At 44.7% G+C, this 21,026-nt stretch overlaps 1 protein-coding gene across 3 annotated transcripts in view; it reads left to right on the forward strand.

Moving 5' to 3' along the window:
* The window catches only part of SH3GL3 (SH3 domain containing GRB2 like 3, endophilin A3), a 61,714-nt gene extending 41,315 nt beyond the window's left edge, over window positions 1-20,399 (forward strand). For 2 of the 3 annotated variants that reach the window (XM_019743532.2, XM_019743533.2), the window contains 3 exons: window positions 1,378-1,481; window positions 2,839-2,960; window positions 19,750-20,399. In XM_019743532.2, the coding sequence (XP_019599091.1) occupies window positions 1,378-1,481; window positions 2,839-2,960; window positions 19,750-19,955 (432 nt within the window). In that variant the 3' untranslated portion in view covers window positions 19,956-20,399. Of the gene's footprint in view, window positions 1-1,377; window positions 1,482-2,838; window positions 2,961-13,644; window positions 13,818-19,749 lie in introns of those variants that run through there. The other variant, XM_074317512.1, reaches the window with a different exon arrangement.
* The last annotated feature ends 627 nt before the right edge of the window (window positions 20,400-21,026 follow it).

Consider the following 21,026-nt stretch of genomic DNA (forward strand, 5'->3'; position numbering starts at 1 on the left):
GCCCCATGTCTGTTGGTGGTGGGTTAACCTCTCAGGTTGAATTGTATCGGACAAGCTGCCTAACCCCGTGTCTCATTCATCACCGTCATTCATGAGCTGTGACGATGGGATTTTGCAGCGTGCTCCACCAGGGAAGCCTGCGTCCATTGCTCTGGCCTTGGCAGTTGCTCCGACAGACCTCAGTTTCCCCTTCGGTGTCAGTCAAAAGTCAGAAATGATCCTTCCTTATAAAAAGTCAGTCCTTGGTCCATTTGTGACAGTGACACTGCTCTGCTTGTCACAGATGAGCTAACCCCCTCCCACCCCACCCTGGCAGAAAGCAGTAAGAGCTAGTTCTCAGCCCGAGCCCAGGTCTCAGCTGGAAGTGGACCAAGCCTTTTGTCTCATCCCAGGTGACCCTCCCGATGCAGCAGGCAGAGTTGCCAAAGAGGGGTGCGGCCAGTGGAGGAAATGTTTTACCTTCTGACAGGCCTGGGCTCTTGCAAGGCCTAAGTTTATTGCTACCTTGGTTCTACCTTGTCTGGGTGTTTGAAATGGGATAAGTGGGTAAGGAGAATGAAAGTCTAGGCAGTGACGGCATGGTTTATAACAGCAGATGACAACAGTTTGCATGCTTGAGGTGAATGCGGCCCCGGTGGGTTCTGCAAGGTGAGTCCGCAGGGGCAAGAGAGCAGGGCCGACTTTGTCCCAAAGCTGATGAGTAAATGAAGTAAGGCAGGGGCGCAGAGGCTTGGGGGAGCGTGGGGACGGGTGTGGTTTTGTTTAGTGTCTTTGTCTGGGTCTGGGGTTCATGGGATTTGTGCTGGGGTCCCCAGCACCTCAACCCAAGGATCCTGCCTTGTGAGCTTCATCAGCCTCTCTTTTCTGTAGCAGCCCCTCAGACGTGTGGGCTCCAGGGTGGTCGGGCCAGCTGGAGACTTCTTTTCCTCACACTGTGTGTCCCCAGGTTTTCCGGGCTTTCTTATGGGACCTGGGTTTGTTTGTTTGTTTGTTTTTTTACGTCCACTGTAATTTAGTCACAAATTTCACGGATGTCTGGATTCATGGGAAAAGGAGATGCCACAGCCTTTATAGTTCAGTCCTTTCGGCTGTCTGTTTCAGGGAAAGAATTTTGTTCCTATTGCAACAACAACATGTGGGGGTCCGGCAAGGCTTTGCCCCGGCTCTCCTCTCACCTGAACCTGTTTTGCCAGCATCTCTAGCTTTCTGCCAGAACCTGTGTGGTGGTGACCAGGGCTCCGGGATGAAATCTGATGAAATGGACCAGAGCCGAGGCAGACACGAGGCTTCCCTGCAGAGCTGGGTCTGTGTGGCTGGTCCTCTCTCTCGACATTCCAGGTTCTGGCCTCCATGGAGTCATTTTCCCTTCTGCTGCAGGTAGAACAAGTTAGCCAGTTGGCTGTGTTTATTGAGGCAGCTTTAGATTATCACAGACAGTCCACGGAGATTCTGCAGGAGCTCCACAGCAAGCTGCAGATACGGTAAGAGGCCCCGTGCCCTCCCGGCCCAGGGCTGCACAGTTACAATCAGAGGAAATGAATCTCTCTGTCAGTCTGTCTGTCTGTCTGTCTCTCCCTTCCCACAGCCCCATTCTGTTTTGAATTTCCTTTACCTGGTTTCACGGCTGGTTGTGGGATAGCCCCAAGATGGCCAGTAGGACAGAACTGGGAAAAAAGAACTGGCCGCTTTTCTCCTTTTGCTTTTCACTGAAGCCCTTTCTCGTGCCCGGGGTAACCGGGAAGCAGAGCTGCTCAGCCACCTTCAGTTCAGCCCCTACAGATGTGTCCTGCCTCATTGCTGCTTGATGAGAGTTTAGCTCCCCATTTATAAACCGGGGGTGGTCATCACTCATACCCGCGCCCCGACATCTGAGGATGTGGAGGAGAGTGAGATGATACTCAGGAATTATTTCAATATCTGGGGAACAATGGGTATTTACCTCACCACTACAGATCTCGTCAGGTCGTGTTCATAATATTGACTCTGAGAGGTACTGAGAGTTAGAAATACCTTCTCAGTGATCAGAGGTTGCTGTGTTCCTTATGGCTTTCATGATAAAGGTATTCTGGACTTTTCTGAAAATTAGTGATATCATACGTAGTGTGCCCGATGAAAGACCCTATTCATGAAAATAATGGGTTAAAAAAACCTACCCTATATATATATTTAATTTTTATTGGGGAATAGCGTGCTTTTCAGGACCCATCAGCTCCAAGTCAAGTTGTTGTTTTCAGTCTCGTTGTGGAGGACGCAGTTCACTGGCCCATGTGGGACTCGAACTGGTGACCTTGGTGTTATGAGCACTGTGCTCTAACCAAATGAGCCAACCGGCCCCCCAAATAAGCCTATTTTTTGACCAGGTTTAGTAATAAAATTGTCTTACACAGGGTTCTTATAATGAATAAATTTGGAGGGATTTTTGCTTAGGTCCATGCCATAAATATGGAGGGCAGACAAAAGGTGTGTCCAGTCTCTGAGACGTCCACTCTGTAGGCAGGAGTTCCCCTGCAGCTGACATGGGCACGTTTCCACATCCCACCTCTGTGTGAGGAGAAGGAGTGAGGGCAGCTCACGTCGTCGAGTGCCTGGTGTGCCCCTGGCATTGCTAGGTGCCTCAGGGACTTGATGAGATAAACACTTTACAAACCCATAGTTGAAACACTGCATTTGGGATATGGCCTCTGTGACTTTGAACTACTTGAGAGTCTGTGTCAAAGTCACCCTCTTCGTGACCACTGCCTGTCCCTGGAGTTTGAAGGCTCATTACGGCAGAGTCAGTGTGTGTGGGTGGCTGTGCTGCCTCCTCAGATGTCTGACTCATCTTTACATGTGTTACAGAATATCGGATGCGTCCATGCTGCCCAAACGAGAATACAAGCCACGACCCCTAAAAAGGAGCCCCAGTGAGCTCAACGGGATGCCCACCACCTCATCAGCCACCTTGTCAGCCAAGCCGACAGGTGAGATGACCGTTTTGTCTGCTAGGTGTGCCCTGCGGTCGGGCTCGTAGAATTCAGTGTGTTTCTTCCTGAAATTCAGGAATTTCTTTTTTGGTTGTTTGGTGAATCCCTTGTATTGTCCCAAGAACGCCCCTTTTCCTGCTCCTGGTTTCGGGTACTTACATCAAATTTTTGAAAACCAGCACCAGGAAGAATTAATTCCATTGCTCATTGCCTTCTAATGTGTGACATCTTGGCCATAGGACCATCGTGCCCCACTATTCTTTATACTTAACGTTTTCAACTCTCTCAAAATATTGTACTAATTTTTAAAAGTTTTAATTGGCATTTACAACACCTGCTGTGTGCAAGGCACTGTATTAAGTGCTGTATCGTTTTTTAATTAGACAAATGGCAAACATATTTGTGAATAAAATGATCAAACTGAGAACAGCATTCAAGTGGTATAAATATCACTGTGGTTTCCTGGGATCACCCATTCCACTCCAGCCCCCTTCGTAGAAGTGGCCACTGTTAATAATTTGGTATGAACACTGTCATATCTATTTGTGTGTGTGTGTGTGTGTGTGTACTATAGTCACACTGTTTTAGGTTATTTTATGCTTTTCAAATACAAGATCATAGTAGTTGTATTGTTCTAGCTTGCTTTTGTAAATGGATCACTGTTTCTTGGAGTTAGTTCCTTGACGTACATGTACAAGTAGATCTTCCCACTATTTTTATGAACAGCTTCATAGTTTTCCATTCTATGTACATTTCCCTTTTAATGGACCTGAAGGTTGTTTCTAGTTATTTGTTAAAAGGAATATCCTATATCTATAAAATGTTCTATATATATATGCTGATGGGCAAGTCTTTCTTGAAATGAAATTGCTGAGTTAGAATGAATGCAAATTTTAAACGGTAGTGGGTATTGCCAAATTACCCTCCCAGATGCGATAATGTAGTAAAACCTGCTTCCTCAAACCCATGTCACTAGAGTTCAATTTTTGCCACGCATTCATGGGTAAAAAATGGTATTCAGTCTTAATTTGCCTTTCTGCATTAACTAGTGAGGTTGAACATTCTTTCTATATTGCATTTGCCATTTGTGCTTTCTCATGTCTGAATTATCTGTTCACATAATTGATTCGTTTTTTTTTTCCTTTTGGTAGTTTACTTTTTCTTATTGAGTCATAAGAATTCTTTACATGTGGGGAGTTTGATAGTTTTCCCCCCCACTTTGTTGTTGAGTTTTTACCATTCTTTATATATTCCAAATACAAGTCCTTTGACATATATGTGGTTTACAAATATTTTCTTTCACTGTATAGCTTCTCTTTGATCTTTTTACAGCATTGACAGATCAAAGGTTTTTAATTTTGATGAAGTCCGATTTATCAATTTTTTCCTTGTAAGATCATGCTTTTGATGCGAAGTCTGAGAATTCTTTGCCTAGCCCTAGATCCTGAAGTTTTCCTCCCATGTTTGTTCCCAAGAGTTTTACACTTACACATTTTACATTTCAGTCCATGACCCACTTGGAGTTAGTTTTTGTGGAAGTACGAAACTTCAGTTGAAGTTCACCTACTTTGCTCATGGATTTGAAATTGCTTCTCCATAACACACACTGCCACATAAGCTGTGCTGTCTGACTTTTCTTCCAACACGAGTGCTATTCTTTACGTTTTTTTCCTATTAAAATAAAAATGATTGGAGTAATATGTATACTGTGTTGCCCCGAAAATAAGACGTAGCTGGACCATCAGCTCTAATGCATCTTTTGGAGCAAAAATTAATATAAGACCCAGTCTGATTTATTATATTATATTATATTATATTATATTATATTATATTATATTATATTATATTATAGACCCATTCTTATATTACAGTAAAATAATACTGGGTCTTATATTAATTTTTGCTCTAAAAGACACATTAGAGCTGATGGTCCAGCTACGTCTTATTTTTGGGGAAACACGGTATATAGTTTTAAAACAAAAATGGTACTATGAGGTTTTCATGAAAAACAGCACTCTCCCCTTCTACTCCTCTTCCAATCTTTGTTTCCTACTCTCACTGTAAACTCTTCTTGCTATTTGTTTGGTATTTAGCTCCATTGTTCTAAATAATAGGCTTCTATTGCTATTTCCTGATTTTTCGGTGTTGGATAGTACCTAAATTCCTGAGCTGGGAGAAGAGTCTTTAGCCCCTTGTCTTATCCATCCGTCTCCCATATACTTCTTCCCTACCCTCCCAGTTTACTTACGGTCACTATTATTGTGAAATAAATACTCATTGTGTCACCATCACTCTGATCATGCAAGACTCTTAGAATGCCTTTCCCCCCTTCCTGCTGCTGTTTAAATGTAGTTGTGTGGACTTTCGGATGAAGACATGGGCAGGCCCCAGAACCTTTCTGCTTCCTCTTGGGTAACAGAAGTTCTCCAGTCTCTTGAGTGTGGACTGCAGGCTCTTTCTTAGACAAAGCACTCCAGACCGCTTTCTTTCTTTCCTTTCTTGAGGGGCCCTTGCTTCCCTCTCTGAACTTACGTAGGCTACCTTGAGGTCGTCTGAGACAGCAGACGGGAGTGGAAGGGCAGTCGACCGCTTGGATTTAATCTCCTCTGCAGCCCTGGGTGCATTTGTTTGCTTTGGAGCGGTCTCTGAGCAAGACTTGGAGTAACAGCCTACTTATCTTTGGGGACATAGAAGCCGTTAGCTGTTCTAACGTGCTGAGACCCAACCTCTGATTTTTCTCTCTTTTATTTTTGCTTGAAACTGGGCCGTTCTCATCTTTTTGGTAATGAGTTGCTGGATGCACCCAGGACGAGCTAACGCACACTAACATTCTGTTTATCCAGCTTTTCTTTAGAGTTTACTGGTATGTGGTTTGCTTTCAAAGGCATCACTGGCAAAAGTTTTACCAAATGGTTTGCCGTGCCCTAACAAGAGTCGCCAGTCTTTTACGCCCGTTTTTTCTGTTTCTTCTTCATGGCTGGCCATGGAGTCAGTCCCTCTAATTTTAGGTTGCACTTTGACAACACCCCACTTCTGGAACCAGTTTCTGCATCCCTTAGGGAAGTGGTAGCTACTGTTCCACAGAGACGTGAGAAAACAATGGTTCAAAGAGACAGAAATTAAGAATGGAAGTTCAGGCCCAGAGATACCCTCTTAAGGAAATGAGCCTAAAGTGGCTCAGGTCACTTCTGCTTCCATCCTGCTGGAAAAGCTCAGTCATGACTTCATCAGGCTGCACCGGCTGGGGTCACAGGGAGCTGGGGAGTCACATCCTACCGATCGGTTACTATGGAAGAAAGGAAGGGTGGGGTGGGCATTGGATGGCCAGTTTGCAGTTTCTACCATACCTACTCCAAACTTGTTGTGGAATAAAATGTCTGCCCTGTCACCCTCTGACCTGTCTAGATTCCCACACGGTTCATTTCTGTTAGAATGTGGTACCAGGGACATTCCTACGTTAGGGCACGCTTTTTCTGCAGAGGGCTGAATATCGAATGCTTTAAGCTCTGTGGGCTCTGTGGGCTCTTGCAGCTGCTCTGCTCTGTTGTTTCAGTGGAAAAGCAGCCACAGGCAGTTCGGACATGAGTGGGCATGGCTGGGATCCATAAACCACAGTTGACCCACCTCTGGGTTCACTCATTGGGAAATCCGCTTAGCAGCACCTGTGAAAATGAATCAGAATGTTTATACACTCTCCGAGGCTTCATTCCTGAAAATGTAGTGTAAAGAAATAATTTCAGCAAAAGCGTAATCTTCTATCTGTTGTAGCAATCTAGGGAAACAAAAAATTAGAGGTGGGAACAACCTTATGACCAATATTTATTTATATATATTTGTTAATCGTAGGTAATGGTTAAGTAGATAAGCTATACCAGGTGGAATGTTATACAGCTACTTAAAGTTATTAATATGGAAATTATGTAGAAACACAGCAGTGTTTATAGTCTGATATTAAGTAGAGAAGAAAGATGCAAAGTTGTAACCATCCTATGATTACACCTCTGTGAATCTAGCTGTATGTACTGCAGGCTAAGCGGTAGGCTTTATGGGCAGTATTTTTCTTCTTTTCATGCTATTCTTTAAGTTGTATTTCAATAACAATATTTGAGTGAACAAAAAATGTATTTAATAACAGGGAAATTGATAGCTCTCAAAGAACAAGTATACTTCTTTCTTTAAAGAAATGGTGGACCCGATTCTAGTCCCCTGGCCCCCAGGAAGCTCCATGTCACATGTGAGGTTTAGGTACAGCAGCCGTGCAGATGACAGCAGCTGGCGTCTGTGTCCCCCTTCCCCTTGGACGAGGGTGACCTGCACCCTAGTTTGCTTGGGACAGCCCCATTTTGTACAGTTTCTAATAGTGACCCACTCTTTCTCTCAAAAATTTTTATTTGGATGACAATACATTGTTTCCCTAGTTTTTATGGCTTTCCTATTTCTGGCCTGGGAAAACTTTATTCTGAATATTATTGTAAGCCACTTCAAAATTTTGGTTTAGAAAGAAGCTGGATGTCAGCAAACTAACTCAAAACTTTGAAAATGAGTCCAAGCCCAGCCTCCGTCTCCCTCAGTATCTTCTATCTGAATGAAGCAGAAACAGCGACCCCAGCACCCCAGGGCCCTATCCCTACCCACTTTCCCTGCCTTCCGGCCTGCTTCCAAATCAGGGGAGTTCTTGGAAACAGGACGTCAGGTCACGCACCCAACACTCCGTGTTCTCATCTGCTTCCTTTGATGAAAGGGTCTCCATCTGCCACAGGAATACTAAGTTTGACCCCTCAGACTGGCGGCTGTACTCCATAAAAATGACAGGGTATTTTAAGTAAAATATCACTCAAGGGCATAAGGACGTTGCATTTGAGTGTCGAAAATATGTCAGGTACTGTTATTTGATGCTTTATATACACAACTCATTTCATCCTCATAGCAATAGTGCAAAGAAATGATAATATCAAATGACTGTAATAAGTAATCATATAGCAGTCACACTTACTGAGTCCTTACTGTGAGGCAGGTAATGTACTAAATGGTTCGTAAACATTTCCAGTACTATTATGATTCCCATGTTAACAGATGAGTAAGTGGAGATTCAAGGGGTTGAGATTTTCTCAAGGTCACAGAGAGCCAGTAAGTAGCAGAGCTGGGTACTTGACCTTCTTGGCAGTTCATAGTATATCATTCAGAAGGAATACTGGGGTGTGGGGGTGTGCTATACAGTGGTCAAGAGCCTCAGGAATGAATTTATTTCCAAGATTCTTGGCCACAGGGAATCCATGGCTGGCAAGGGGTCGCAAAGGGAGACTGTTGTACGCGTCTGACTTGGAAGGAGAAAACCCTGACAGGACAGTGAGTGCTTTGGCTTCCTCCAGCACTGTGCGTGTCAGTGCTTTGTCCCCTCTTTCTTGGCCAGTAGCGCAGTCCCCAGGCAGATTCAGTTGTTGGAAGGGTGATGGTCAGCGAGAGATCACAGATGTGTGAAAGATGGCTTTGAAGAAACTCAGGGTCCAGTAACTAGAGCCTCACTGCTGCAAACTCCACTTTCGGCCACTGTCTGACACGGATGGTCCTGTGCCTCCGAAATGTCCTCAGCTGCCTCCCCTAAATTGCCCTTGGAGGTAGCTTTAGTCCCCAACTCTTAACACTCTAACACAGCATCAGGCTTCCTTGATTTGTGGGTGGAATTTGTGAGTGTAAAGGGGTCCTGTACTGTTTGTTTCTAAGGCACGGTTTCAGAAGAAAATGGCATTTTATAGCCTACATTAATGGGAAATTACTTTCCATTAGGATTCTGAATGATTTGCACATAATGTTTATAAAGTGAAGGAAAAATGTCAAGCATTTCACTAACAATTTAAAGCAAAGCTCACAGGGCTTTGCCAGAAATGAATTCCAAGAACGTTTTCTTCACCATTTCTTCTTTCTAAAGAAAAAAAAAAGCGGGGAGATGAAAGGACGTAGGTCAATTAGGCAGAATCCATTGTGAGACTGAGATGGAATCTTTGATAATATCATTTCTAGGTACTTAAGAGAACAAACAGAATGAGCCAAAAATGGAGAAGGGGGGCGGGGAGTGGAAATCACATCTTGAAATGATGGATTGCAGACAAAATCCAAGTGTAGGCTCTGGCTAGCAGGAACCACCACCCGTCCAAGCCTGTGAGTTTGGGGTCATGACACTTCATCAGTGCATGTTGTCCCTGCGTCCCCCAAAAAGAAAAGGAGGCCAAGAAACGTCCTTGCGCTGAAATGTGTGCCTAGGTAGTTCCCCCAAAACCGTTGGTTTTGAAGGAAATCATGTAGGAACGGGTGATCTCTGCTCAAGTGTTTTCCCTACCCAGGGCCGTTTTTATCAGGCCCCAACTTGTCCCTTAGTGAATTAGAAATTTAAAGACTGGAGGACAGAGTATATTTCAAGTTTTTTATCAGCTCATTTATTTATGAAGGTCTTTTTTTTCCCACTGAAGTTCTTAAAGAGGGTACCACTTTATATAATCACAACTAAGGGTTAATAGGCTCCAAACTGGGATCCACTTTAAAAATGTGAGAGGCTGAGGTTAGCGAACAAATGTGGGTTCCAAATGTCTGCTACAGGCCCGTTGCAGAGGCGTTGCAGAGCGAGGCAAAATAAATCTCTCAAATGGCTATATTAAGACATTCTAGCTCCCTTTATGTATAAAAGAGACTTTTATAAATTTCTTGATACTTCTAAGGGGCTAGAAGTATTGGAAATAATGTCGAGAGCCTAAGTCATTCCCCTCATTGGAGCAAAATCTCTAGGATTACATTAGAAAATAAAAAGTATTTAAAAGTAAAGTGTGAAGTTTGAAAATTAGAAAAGACAAGAACTTTGCAGATAGGCATATATGCATTTTTTTTTTTTTTTTTTTAAAGATTTTATTGGGGAAGGGGAACAGGATTTTATTGGGGAACAATGGTCAAATTGTTGTCCTTTCAGTCTTAGTTGTGGAGGGTTCTGTTCAGCTTCAAGTTGTTGTTCTTGCAGTCTTAGTTGTGGAGGGCGCAGCTCAGCTCCAAGTCCAGTTGCCGTTGCTAGTTGCAGGGGGCACAGCCCACCATCCCTTGCGGGAGTCGAACCGGCAACCTTGTGGTTGAGAGGACAGGCTCCAACCAACTGAGCCATCCGGGAGCTCAGCGGCAGCTCAGCTCAAGGTGCCGTGTTCAAGCTTAGTTGCAGGGGGCAGAGCCCACCATCCCTTGCGGGACTCGAGGAATTGAACTGGCAACCTTGTGGTTGAGAGCCCGTGCTCCAACCAACAACTGAGCCATCTGGGAGGCAGCTCAGCTCAAGGTGCCATGTTCAATCTTAGTTGCAGGGGGCAGAGCCCACCATCCCTTGCGGGACTCGAGGAATTGAACTGGCAACCTTGTGGTTGAGAGCCCACTGGCCCATGTGGGAATCGAACCGGCAGCCTGCATGGAGCTCTAACCGCCTGAGCCACCGGGCCGGCCCCCTATATGCATTTTTTTTAAATCTACATTTCCAAAGAGGAAATTAAAATTTCAGAGAGCAGTGGCAATGGTGATTGCTCAGTCGGGGGTTATTTCTTTTCTCTTCTTTCCTTCCCACTCCTTTTTTCCTCTTTTTGGTGGTGGTGTTTTTTGTTTTCCCTGCTGCCCTCCTCCTCCCAATGCATTTCTGTATATTATCAGTGCTGGTTCAGAGTCAGAGTTATTGACAAAAGAGAAATACAGACAAGGAAACAGGAGTCCCTCAATATAGTAGTTCAAATGCTGGCACTTACTCGCTGTGTGACTTTGAGTAAATTTCTTGATGTCTCTGGACTGATTGGAACATGTCCGTAAATGAAGTGATTGGACTACGTTTCAGGGTTCTTTTCCAGCTCTAAATTCTGTGGCTGCAATATTTATTATTTATAAGTACTTAGCATTCTTAGAAATTTGAAAAGTGCATGGGTTGCACATTTTCTATTTTGTATATTTAAAAAATACTCAAAAAATAACGTGAACTGTGATTATTATTGTTTATTGGTAGCTATTGATGTGGGAAAAGGGGACTAGAACTTTTTCTTGTTTTTCAATCTGAAGGACGCTTTAGAGCGACCAGTTTTCTCACTGCAAGGAATGGTTTCCTGGGCTCTTTCTAAGTAGTCTGTCAAGAGAGTTTTCGAAAAGCCTGTAAGACGTAACTTCTTACTTAGTTGTGGGCATTTTAATACTACTTGGCTGAAATGGTGATATGATCATATTCTCTCAAATGCATATTTAAATATCTTACTATGTATCCTACGATAGTAATATGTTTGGTCTTTAAGCTAAAATTTAAAATATTGTCACCTAACTATTAAGTACTATTACATATATAATTAAGTTTTTGTTTTTTTTTAAAAAAAGCACAGAAGTCTGTTGTTTCCAGGGTTTACACACAGGGAAGCTATGTACCCAACTGCAGAGGACCTTCTTAGTGACATCCATTGGGGTTGTCCAGTGGATGTGGCCTCAGGTGCAAACCCTACTGCCAGATTTTGGGAACGAGAAACATAGGAAAGTGTAAGAAAACAGTGCAAGGCCAGTGACAAATGGCTGACACATCAGACTCCAAGGCAGGAGTGTGCCAGGGAGAGGTGGGTCTGTAGCCAACTAGAGAACGCTGCCCTATCCCAAGTGGGCAACCGTTGTCAACGCAGCTGCTGCTTACCGAGAATGTGGGTCCAGGGAAGCCAGCCTTTCGGATTTTTTTCACCCGAAGCCAGAAACCATCTATTTAGGTGCATTCTCCTGATTTTTAAATATTGGCAACTAAGCCACACTGTACAAAGCAAGGAGCCAGCCAAACAAAACACCCTCTGCAAGCTGAGCCCTATGGCAGTGGCCAGGAAGCCACCTCTGATTAAGGCTGTCATTTGTCTTCCTCCTTTCCCTTAACACAGAATGGCAGAGGCAACCCACAAGCACTGGACCTGGCTAGGGTAGAGGGGCCACCTCCCGGGATAAATAAATGGGCCGCAGCTCCTGACATAGCTGCAGAAGTCACCTCAGTATGGCAGGTCCTTGAATAATGTCCTTTCGTTCAACCTCACTTCTTTATAACGTCGATGAGAGGCTGTAGGACCTCAACTCTTGTTTATAAAAGGAGCCTATGATAACATTGGTTTCCTTATACGTCATTTCTCTTAAAGTTGCAACACCTGTCGATGACATTAACTGAGGACTTACTGTACGTAAGTCAAGGCTTTGGAAAGTGGAGGGCACAGACTTTACTAGTTAAACCAACTTCCTATAGCCTGTGTAAGGTCTGGAGTATTGGTATTAAGATTAAAACAAATCACATACATTTATTTTTAAACATGATTGATTATAAGGTTAAAGTTGAGTTCAGTTGACAAGTAATTTCAATAAATCACGCCTATGGGTAAATAGAGGGTTCTTTCGCTATAAAGATAGTTCATAGACTTTTACTAAACTTAACTGAGTAGTTTGCTACTTACCTGTGTCAGCCTGCTTGGGCTGCTATAACAGACGGCCGTGGACTAAGTGGCTTAAACAACCAACCTCTATTTCTTACAGTTCTGGAGGCTGCGGAGTTCAAGATCAAGGTGCTAGTAGATTCAATGTCTGGTGAGGGCCTGCTACCTGGTTGGCAGGTGGCTATCTACTCCTTTGCCCTCACATGGTGTCACTGTCCCACACGTGAGGGCTGTACCCTCATGACCGGACGCATCTCAAAGGCTCAACCTCCAAACACCATTGATTGGGGATCAGGGCTTCAACACATGACTTCCGGCGACACAGACCTTCAATCCACGGCATGCATTGGCCATAGATTAATACTTACATTTTGCTGAGAAGGAAATCATGACCCAGAGGTGACCTAATGCAGAGCTAGAACCCAAGGATCAAAAATCTTATTTTACAAAAATATTATTGTAGAGATCTTGACCAAAATGGTATTTGTGGTGTTTATCAGAATTATGCACCGATCCTTTGTCTGGGTCATCTGAAGGGAATGTGTTAGTTTCAAAAAAAATTTTTGCTACAAGAGTTTGAGATTTTAAATTGGAAAAAAGAAGTGACTTTTGAAGGATACTTGAACGGGATTTGCTTGTTCTAATTCAAAAGACAGGGTATATAATCAGCGGAGCTTTGGCCCAGAGTATTCCCTCAGTAAGTAATGAAGAATGAACGTGAACCAGAAGTAAACTTGAAAGTCCCAGTTGCTTTTTTTTTTTTTTTGCCCCAACGTGTTAAGAGACGAACTCTCTAGTCAGATGGTGCAGGGGACAGTCAAACCTCATGGTGACATTGGGTCCCATTGCTGTTCCTGGCACCTTCCTCTCTGCTCCCTAGTGGCCCCATAGGTGGCATCAGCAATAAGGAAAGACTTCTGAACTTCTGGATGACAGACCAGGAAGTGAGCAGAAAATGAGCCCACGCAGCCAAGACGGGTGTCACCTCCGGTCCTTCCTGTTAAGGGGGCTTTGGAGTCAGAGGGAGGCCCAAACCCTGGTGCCATACCTGGATCTGGCTATCGAATTCATCACCAACAGAATGGGGATTGTCCTCCAACCACGCAGGGCTCTCCTAAGGAGGAAATCAGCTCCTGTAAATTAGAGGTGCTGAGCGCGCATGGTACTTGCGACTGAGTAAGAGTCCGCAAGACAGCTACCATCAATGTTACATAATCGGTTATCTGATTTCCCAGCCTACAGCAGACTGGAGACAGCAGATTAGAGAGGCCTGAGGGACTCTTCAGGAAGGCCCACTGACAGCAGGAGCAGTGGCTACAAGGGAGGCAAGAGAAAGACTATAAAAAGCAGGAACACACCCTCAAAAGGCACAGCAATCGGGGGCATTTACTAAAAGACAAGAGTCCTCCGCAGGTCAGTAGCTTCTTCCGTGGGACACCATGCCTATACCCTGGTAGGGACTCTTGTTGATAGAAGTTGTGCGAGTTACTTCTCTCTCTACCCCTCTGTCCCTCAAAAAAGTAGGTGTGTGTGTGTGGGGGTCTGGTTTGCACTTCAGTGGGGATGCTTTGACCAAATGCTTCAAGGTAAGGGAGTGCAGGGGGCTCCTTTGGTGGTCTGAGAACGACTCAAATTCAAATACAACAGAGAGCTGTGATTTTTAGTGCGACAGAGAGAAGGATGCCTCCCTCCCACGGACTCCTTCCACTTCCATCTCCCTCCCAGTCAGGCTAGAAAGACAGCCCTTGAGAACAGATTCCCAGATCCTGGCACATGGCAGAGAGAGAGAGAGAGGAAAAGAGAGAGCACATGAGAGGGGTAGGCTGCAGAGGTGCCAGTCCCATCAGACTCCATCTCCTCTCGGGTGTCTAATCCACCCCTGGAGTGGGCACCATTTTTCTGGTTTGGGTTTTTGTTGTTTGTTTTTCAATTGAAGCCTTGAGCCCCTCACTTTGAGGCAGGCGCTCCAGCTGGGGAAAGCCGGACTGAGAATGCGTTACCTGAATGATATCCCTCAAGCGTCACTGGCAGGGGCTCAGGAAGGATTTCGATGGAGAACGCTCGCTCTCAGAGAACTTTCTAGGGCCTGGGAGCTCCCTGGGGCAAGCCCGGCTGACGGACCACCCCCTTGGCTGGTGTGGGCTCAGAAATTGTGAGGGGGTTATTCAGAAGAGAGGGATTTTCCGAGTGGGTATGTGACAGTGACCAAGAGCGCAGACTCTCCACCTCGATGGGGTCACTGTTGCTTCATTGCTTGAGCCTCTGCGTGCTGTGGTCTCCATCCCATCAAGTTGGGGGAAATAACGGTACCTCATCAGAGGGCTCCTCGGAGAATTAAATCCACTCAGATCTCTGAGGCACTTAGAATATTGTCCTGACACGTGGCAAACACTAAAAACCAAGGGTTATTATTTCATCCTCATAACTGATGGGGGCTCCAGAATGGTGGGGCTGCTGCTACCGAAATAAAATGTGCTCAGCATTTCTGTGTGTGTAAATGGCCCTTTGCATCAGGGACACAGGGGATCAAAAGGTGAGATGGGGGAAGGGCACTCTGAGGAATTTCCCTGCTGCGAAGATAAGCGGGGATCCAATATTGTTAGAAACTGGACTATATTATTGCCAAGAGGAGAACATGATTCTCCTACCTGGCCTCTTGTGTTAGGGTCCCCTTTCGTCTTTTTTTCCTAATGGTGTGCAATAGAGCTCAAATAATAAATATTTAACAGGGAAACTCCCTTTTCTCTGTTAAAATCATCTTTGTGTCGATGCTTTCACAAGGTGTTTTCCCCACCTCTGCTCTCATATTACGTGAAGCCAGGTCTCAGGAGTAAGAGAAAATAAACATGAGCTCCTCGGCCAGGCAAGGACGCAGACTTCTCACTGGACAGCACGAGGTTGGGATTTCAGCCGTCTGCTCTACGTACGGCACACACGTCCACGTCAGCCAGCCAGGGACTCGTTCGTGGGCACTTAGTCACAGAAGTTTCAGGTGCCAGCTACTGAACACGAGTGAGCATGGAGGCGGAGGTGGTCCACTGGGGAGGACCCATCTTTTTTTATGGGAAGATTTTGGCAGAGGTGCTGGCTTCTTCTCATCATGGGAAGTTAGGCGTTCAGCCACCTTGCACGTGTTTGGTCTATGTAACCCAGTTAGAAAGGTCCCACTGGGGAATGTAGCTGATTCTGCCTGGGCTTTGGGGCTCTGTCCGTGGTGACAATTGACTCATCTTTTGTTGAAGGGAAAGTTCACACAGTCACTGAGGTGGGCAGAAACTGTATTTGTCTTTAACTGAACTGAACTTGCATATGAGCCTCCATTTAGACCAATGGCGGAAACAACTTAATCTTTTTTCCATTTCTACAGTTGGCCAAAAAGAAAAAAAGAAAAACTAATCTTTTTTCCATTTCTTCTAATGGTGGAAAAAAGTGTAATCTTGCCATTTCAAGGTAACTCAGTCTCTTCCAATAGAAAGCGTAGACTGTCCATTTATTACTTTGTCAATTCAGGATTTAAGCCCAGTTCAGTTGAAATTCCTTGTCAGGGCTGTTGGGTTTTCCTCAAAGGTTCTGTCGTCCCACTTTTCTACCCCAAGATGTTGCCTAGATGCAACGGGGAGTTTATAGAGTATCATGGTGGCAGGTGAGACTTGTCTGGGTCCTAACTGCTTCCACAGCTGAGATGGCTTGTCACCTCAGGTGCCGGATGTCTTTATTCTGAGCCCACCCCCGGCCATCTGTGGTCCAACGGCCCCCTCTCCCTGCTGGGACTCAAGAAGGTTTGTTTCTAGTTCATGGGGAGCCAGGGTGGCTCGCTCACCCCCCACCCCCGCCCCGGGTGCTGATACCACTTACAATCTCCACCGTGCTCAGCCCACCATGTTGCTCTACAGCACTTGGGAGCCTGTCTTCTCCCAGAGATCCAGTGGGAAGTGGGGCCCCAGACACTGGAACCCAGGGACCATTTCAGCCTTCTTGCCCACCTTCTTCCCGCTCCAGGCCCCTTGCCCACCACCAGCAAGAGCTTGCATCTCTCCTCTGGGTGGCAGGAAACAGCCCTTCCCTCTCCACAGCCTGTAATAAAATCTCTATGCTCTGAGTTCTTCAGGCTCTGGGTCCTTGGAACCCAGAAGAGATCTCCCTCTCCCTTCCCCCTCACCTTCTCCCTCACCCTCTCCCTCATCTCATAAAAGCCTCTCTGGCTCTGGCACAAAAGGCAGAAAGCCTTGGCTCCCACCACCTTTCACAACTGAAATGGTATTACTTTGGAGCTAAAATGCTTAACATTGATTGCTTTGCTCATGTGTAGGTTCCACCCTCTCCCTAAAGTAAGGGAGGCCACAGCTACTTGAGTTGAGGGCCCCAGTGTGACAAATGCAAAAGTGACCCAGTGTGACAAATGCATTGGATGATATTTCAGAATATGGGTCCTGCTGCCTGTGTACCCGGGACAGCCAGCCGGAGCCCTGGTGGGTGTGGATTTACTCGGTGTCTGTACTGGTGAGAACTGCTGGGTGCCGGGCAGCACAGAGGCAGCTGGAGAGCTGGGTGCTGAGCCTTCCCCGAGGCAGGGAATGCTACAGGGTGGGGGTCTCACCGCTCAGCGGTCTCGCGAGAGATGCCGTGTTTCGGGTTCCTTCGCTGATGGAGTGTGATAGGAGTCCTGGTCGCTTTCCAGCTCTTAGACGGTCCAAGTACGTAGTGTGGCCGTGGCCCCTTGCTCGGAATAAATGAAGTGAGAAGCGAGTGGTGTGTCTTTCCCCTGATTTGTTCCGTGTGTGCGCGTGGGGGGAATGCCCGCCTGTGCACACGTCGGCGGTGGCTGGGATAAGTGCAGGCTTGCCATGTGGTATTTATTTTAGTCACTGCAGGTAGCTTACAGAGTAAATGGGAGGGAAAATGTATACAATTAGGCCTGCACTCAGTATTGTAGTGCCTTGGCAACCCTGCGCAGTGTCATAGATCATGGAGGAGATGACATCAAGAGGGCAGGTTCCAGGCCGGGGTCTGGAGCCCCTCGTGGAGGAATTGTTGCCTCCTCTTCAAAAGGAGGAAGGTTCATGGAAGAGTGCCACATACCATTCCGGTGTCAACAGTTTCTTGGGAAGCGATACTTCCCAAGATTGCACTGTGGTTCGGAACCCTGGGAACCACTGAGGCCCCGTGTCCCCCTTGGGGTCCATAGCGAGCTGGAGTGGGGTGACCACAGGTTTCCAGACATACTAAGTCACTGTCATAACCTATCCTAGAAAGCATTCTATATGTTCAGAAATCCATAGGCCTAGATCATGGGGGGCAAATTTTTCTTTTTCAAATCTTCAAGGTTGACTATTTTAGAAAATAGAAAAGAGTTTATTTGACACAGCGAATGTACTCTGATACCAAAACCTGACCAGGAATCAAGAGGAAATAGTAATAATTTCATTTTTAAATACATTTTTAAATAGTAACAAACTCAGTCTAGCCATAGGATACAAAGTATAGCCCGTAAATACGTGTGGTTTCGTCAAGGCACGCAATGGCCATGCACTTAAAAAACTCTTACGAAATTAATCTTGTGACTCGAAAAATAGGATCCAGTTAAAATAGAAATGAGATTTTGTGGGGGGAAACTAGATGTACTGATACTAAAGTTTACCTTGTTGAATGATTTCATGAGAATAGGAAATTTTGGGCTAGAAGAGTAATGATAAGGAACTTGCTTTAGTAGTTGTTAGCATTTATTTTACAGCTACAGTATTTTAAACGATACAGTACAGTTATTGAAATGGATCACTGGACCAAAATAGAAAATTCCTAAAAGAGATCCAAGTGTGCAGGATAATTAAATGTATAAAAAAGATAAAAGTAGTGCTTGAAATCAGTGGAGAAAGAATGGTTTCTTTAATCAACTGTGTGGAGATAACTGCTAACACATTATTAAAAACAAACCTTTGTTTGCCAATCCACATGAGTTAAAAGAAAAAATTTCATGTGAAAAAATTAAATTAAGAAAAGACTGAGATGAACTTATGAAAAGTTTTGATCAACGTGACTGCTTATGCTGTTTAAAATTTCTGTATGTCCAAAAAAAAATAAAAAAAATATCTGTATGTGCCAAAACAAAACAGAAGTCGCTTGCCTGACCCATTCCCAGGACACACTCCAAGAAACAAAATAAAGAAAACATGCTTGTATCAAAATGGCAGATAAAGGGTTAATATTTACAGTATAATAGCGGCTCCTAAAACTTTTAAGATAAAGAATGAAAGAAAAATAAGTTGATAGTAAATGTTAAAAGTCCTGGGAAAATTTATGTTCTGTGAATAGCAAGTTCCCTTCTAGACGTTTACCCTCAGGAAATTAATTGTACACATTTGTAAATACACATATATTAGGATAGTTTTCAGAGTTCTCTATGAGCGCCAGGAGAAAACAAAAGGAAAAAAAAAGGAAGTAATGAAGAAAGGAAGAAGGAGGAAGGAAGGATTTTAAATACCCAACAATAGATTGATTAAAGAAATTATGTTCTAGTAATATAGTTGACAACTGGTCAATAATTAAGTGTAATCTGGAAAGAAGTTTACTATAAAGTATATAGTTAAGATTCTTTTATGAAAATTATATGTAAATACATACACCAATATATTCATAAGGGTATCTGGAAGCTTCTATGACAAAATGTTACTTCAACCTTGGTTATCTCTGGGTTAGTGGGTTACAGCTGAATTTTCTCAATTTTGCATATATGTCTTTTTTTTTTTTTTTTTTTTTTTTTTTTTTACCATGACCATGGTTTAGTTTAAAAATAAAAAAATAATTATTAAAAAAAAATGTTATTCTGAGAACTCTGGGTTAGTACAATAACTCCAAGACGTGAGTTTAGTGTAAATATTCAAGCTCCTAGTCACCAGATCCGGGAAGATGTCCCCCACCACCCAGGCCTTTTTTGCTTCCTACTCTGAGCTTTTGAGCAATAAGTGATTCACTACCAGTAAATGGTTTCACGAGTATTGTCCGGTCTCCACAGAGAAACTGTAAGTTCCCTGAGGGCAGGGGTTGGGGCCTTGTTATTCTTTATGTCCCTTGGGTTCCAGGCAGAGCTGCGTAGCAAAGAAACGTACTCGGCCAGAATTCTCTGGCTGGGAGGACTGATGGGAAAAGCCATGGGCCCCAGAGGCCAGTGGGGGCATCACCGTCTGGCTATGGGCAGCTGGGATTGACGAGGAGAGCAGAGGCCACAGCCCAGCCCCAGGGAGCCGAGGCGTGTTCATGGTCTCACCAACTCTCCACCTTTCTGATTCTCCATGGACAATGCGTCATGTTAACTTCTGCTTTTTGTCTCCATGTGGCGTGGACAGGTTTTAATGTTCCCCTGGACCAGCCCTGCTGCCGTGGCCTCTATGACTTTGAGCCAGAAAACCAAGGAGAACTAGGATTTAAAGAAGGGGACGTCATTACATTAACCAATCAGATAGATGAAAACTGGTATGAAGGAATGCTACACGGGGAGTCCGGGTTCTTCCCCATTAATTACGTTGACGTCATTGTGCCTCTACCTCAGTAAACGTGTAACTCACACTCTGGACAAACTTGCGTAACTGAAATGAATTCACACCAGTGTTCTCTCCGTGCGGTGGTATGTGACATCCTTGCTCTTGGACCAACTTCATGACTTTTGTATGTTGTGTTCCCTTTTTAATGTATTTTATATCAAGTTAATTTGTACAAATGATTTTCTTGTCGTAGCTACGTGAAAATATAGTTTTCCTTTTTGCTTATTGTCCTAAAAGTCTGTTGGTTAAATTAACGGATGTGCTTCTTATTGCTAAAAATAAATCGCACCTATTGCAGGTATGTCAATGAATTGTCTGCTGCAAAATTCAAAACGAAGAAATGCTAAATATTTAGTATCTTCCCATGGTTGATAGCATCTGGTCTTTTCCCTTCGTCGTGTTTTAGCTGACCTGTGACTAGCCCAATAAATATGACACACCATATTGGCAAAAGACCTTGGTTATTATGCATGTGAAATTGATTTTGAAGTGCAGTCTTCCACCTGCAAATGCGTCCTCTGCCCCATGACTGACCAGGGGGTCCCAGCATGTTTGCGCCTGACCACGTCAGCAGGCCTGAGAGTGAGCCTTCCCTTTCCACATGGCTCAGCCGTGGCACAGCCTCCTTCCAGTTTGGGGATGGAAAACCCTTCCATGCACTGTCAAGTTTATTTGTAAAACAGGCTAACTCAGACTTCTCTAACTTCCTCCTGGAGCAGAAGTGACAGTCTGATCCATGAGTTTAGAGAGAGGAGTATGTGTCGACCAGTGCCTTCCTCTCTTCCTCATAGGATGTGGCCTGTGCAGAGAGGACGTGTTCTGACCTCCTGGCTATGCTGTGTGCGTAAAGACCCTGTCCTGGGTGAGACCCAGGGTGCTGTGGGGCCTTTAGGGGCTGGGGGGGTACTCCGTCTGCTTGTAGGGCTCAGAGTGAGGCAGCCTCTGGCCCGCAGATCTGTGCTGCCTTCTCCAATACTAAGGTGATGTTTTGGTTTCCATATGTCTCACCTTTAGTCTTACTTCTCAGTTGGCTCTTCAAATGTCAGCGTCTGGCATATTTTGCAGGAACTTGGAAAATCAGG

The sequence above is a fragment of the Rhinolophus sinicus genome, linkage group LG13, assembly GCF_036562045.2.
Source record: "Rhinolophus sinicus isolate RSC01 linkage group LG13, ASM3656204v1, whole genome shotgun sequence".
Taxonomy (NCBI): Eukaryota; Metazoa; Chordata; class Mammalia; order Chiroptera; family Rhinolophidae; genus Rhinolophus; species Rhinolophus sinicus.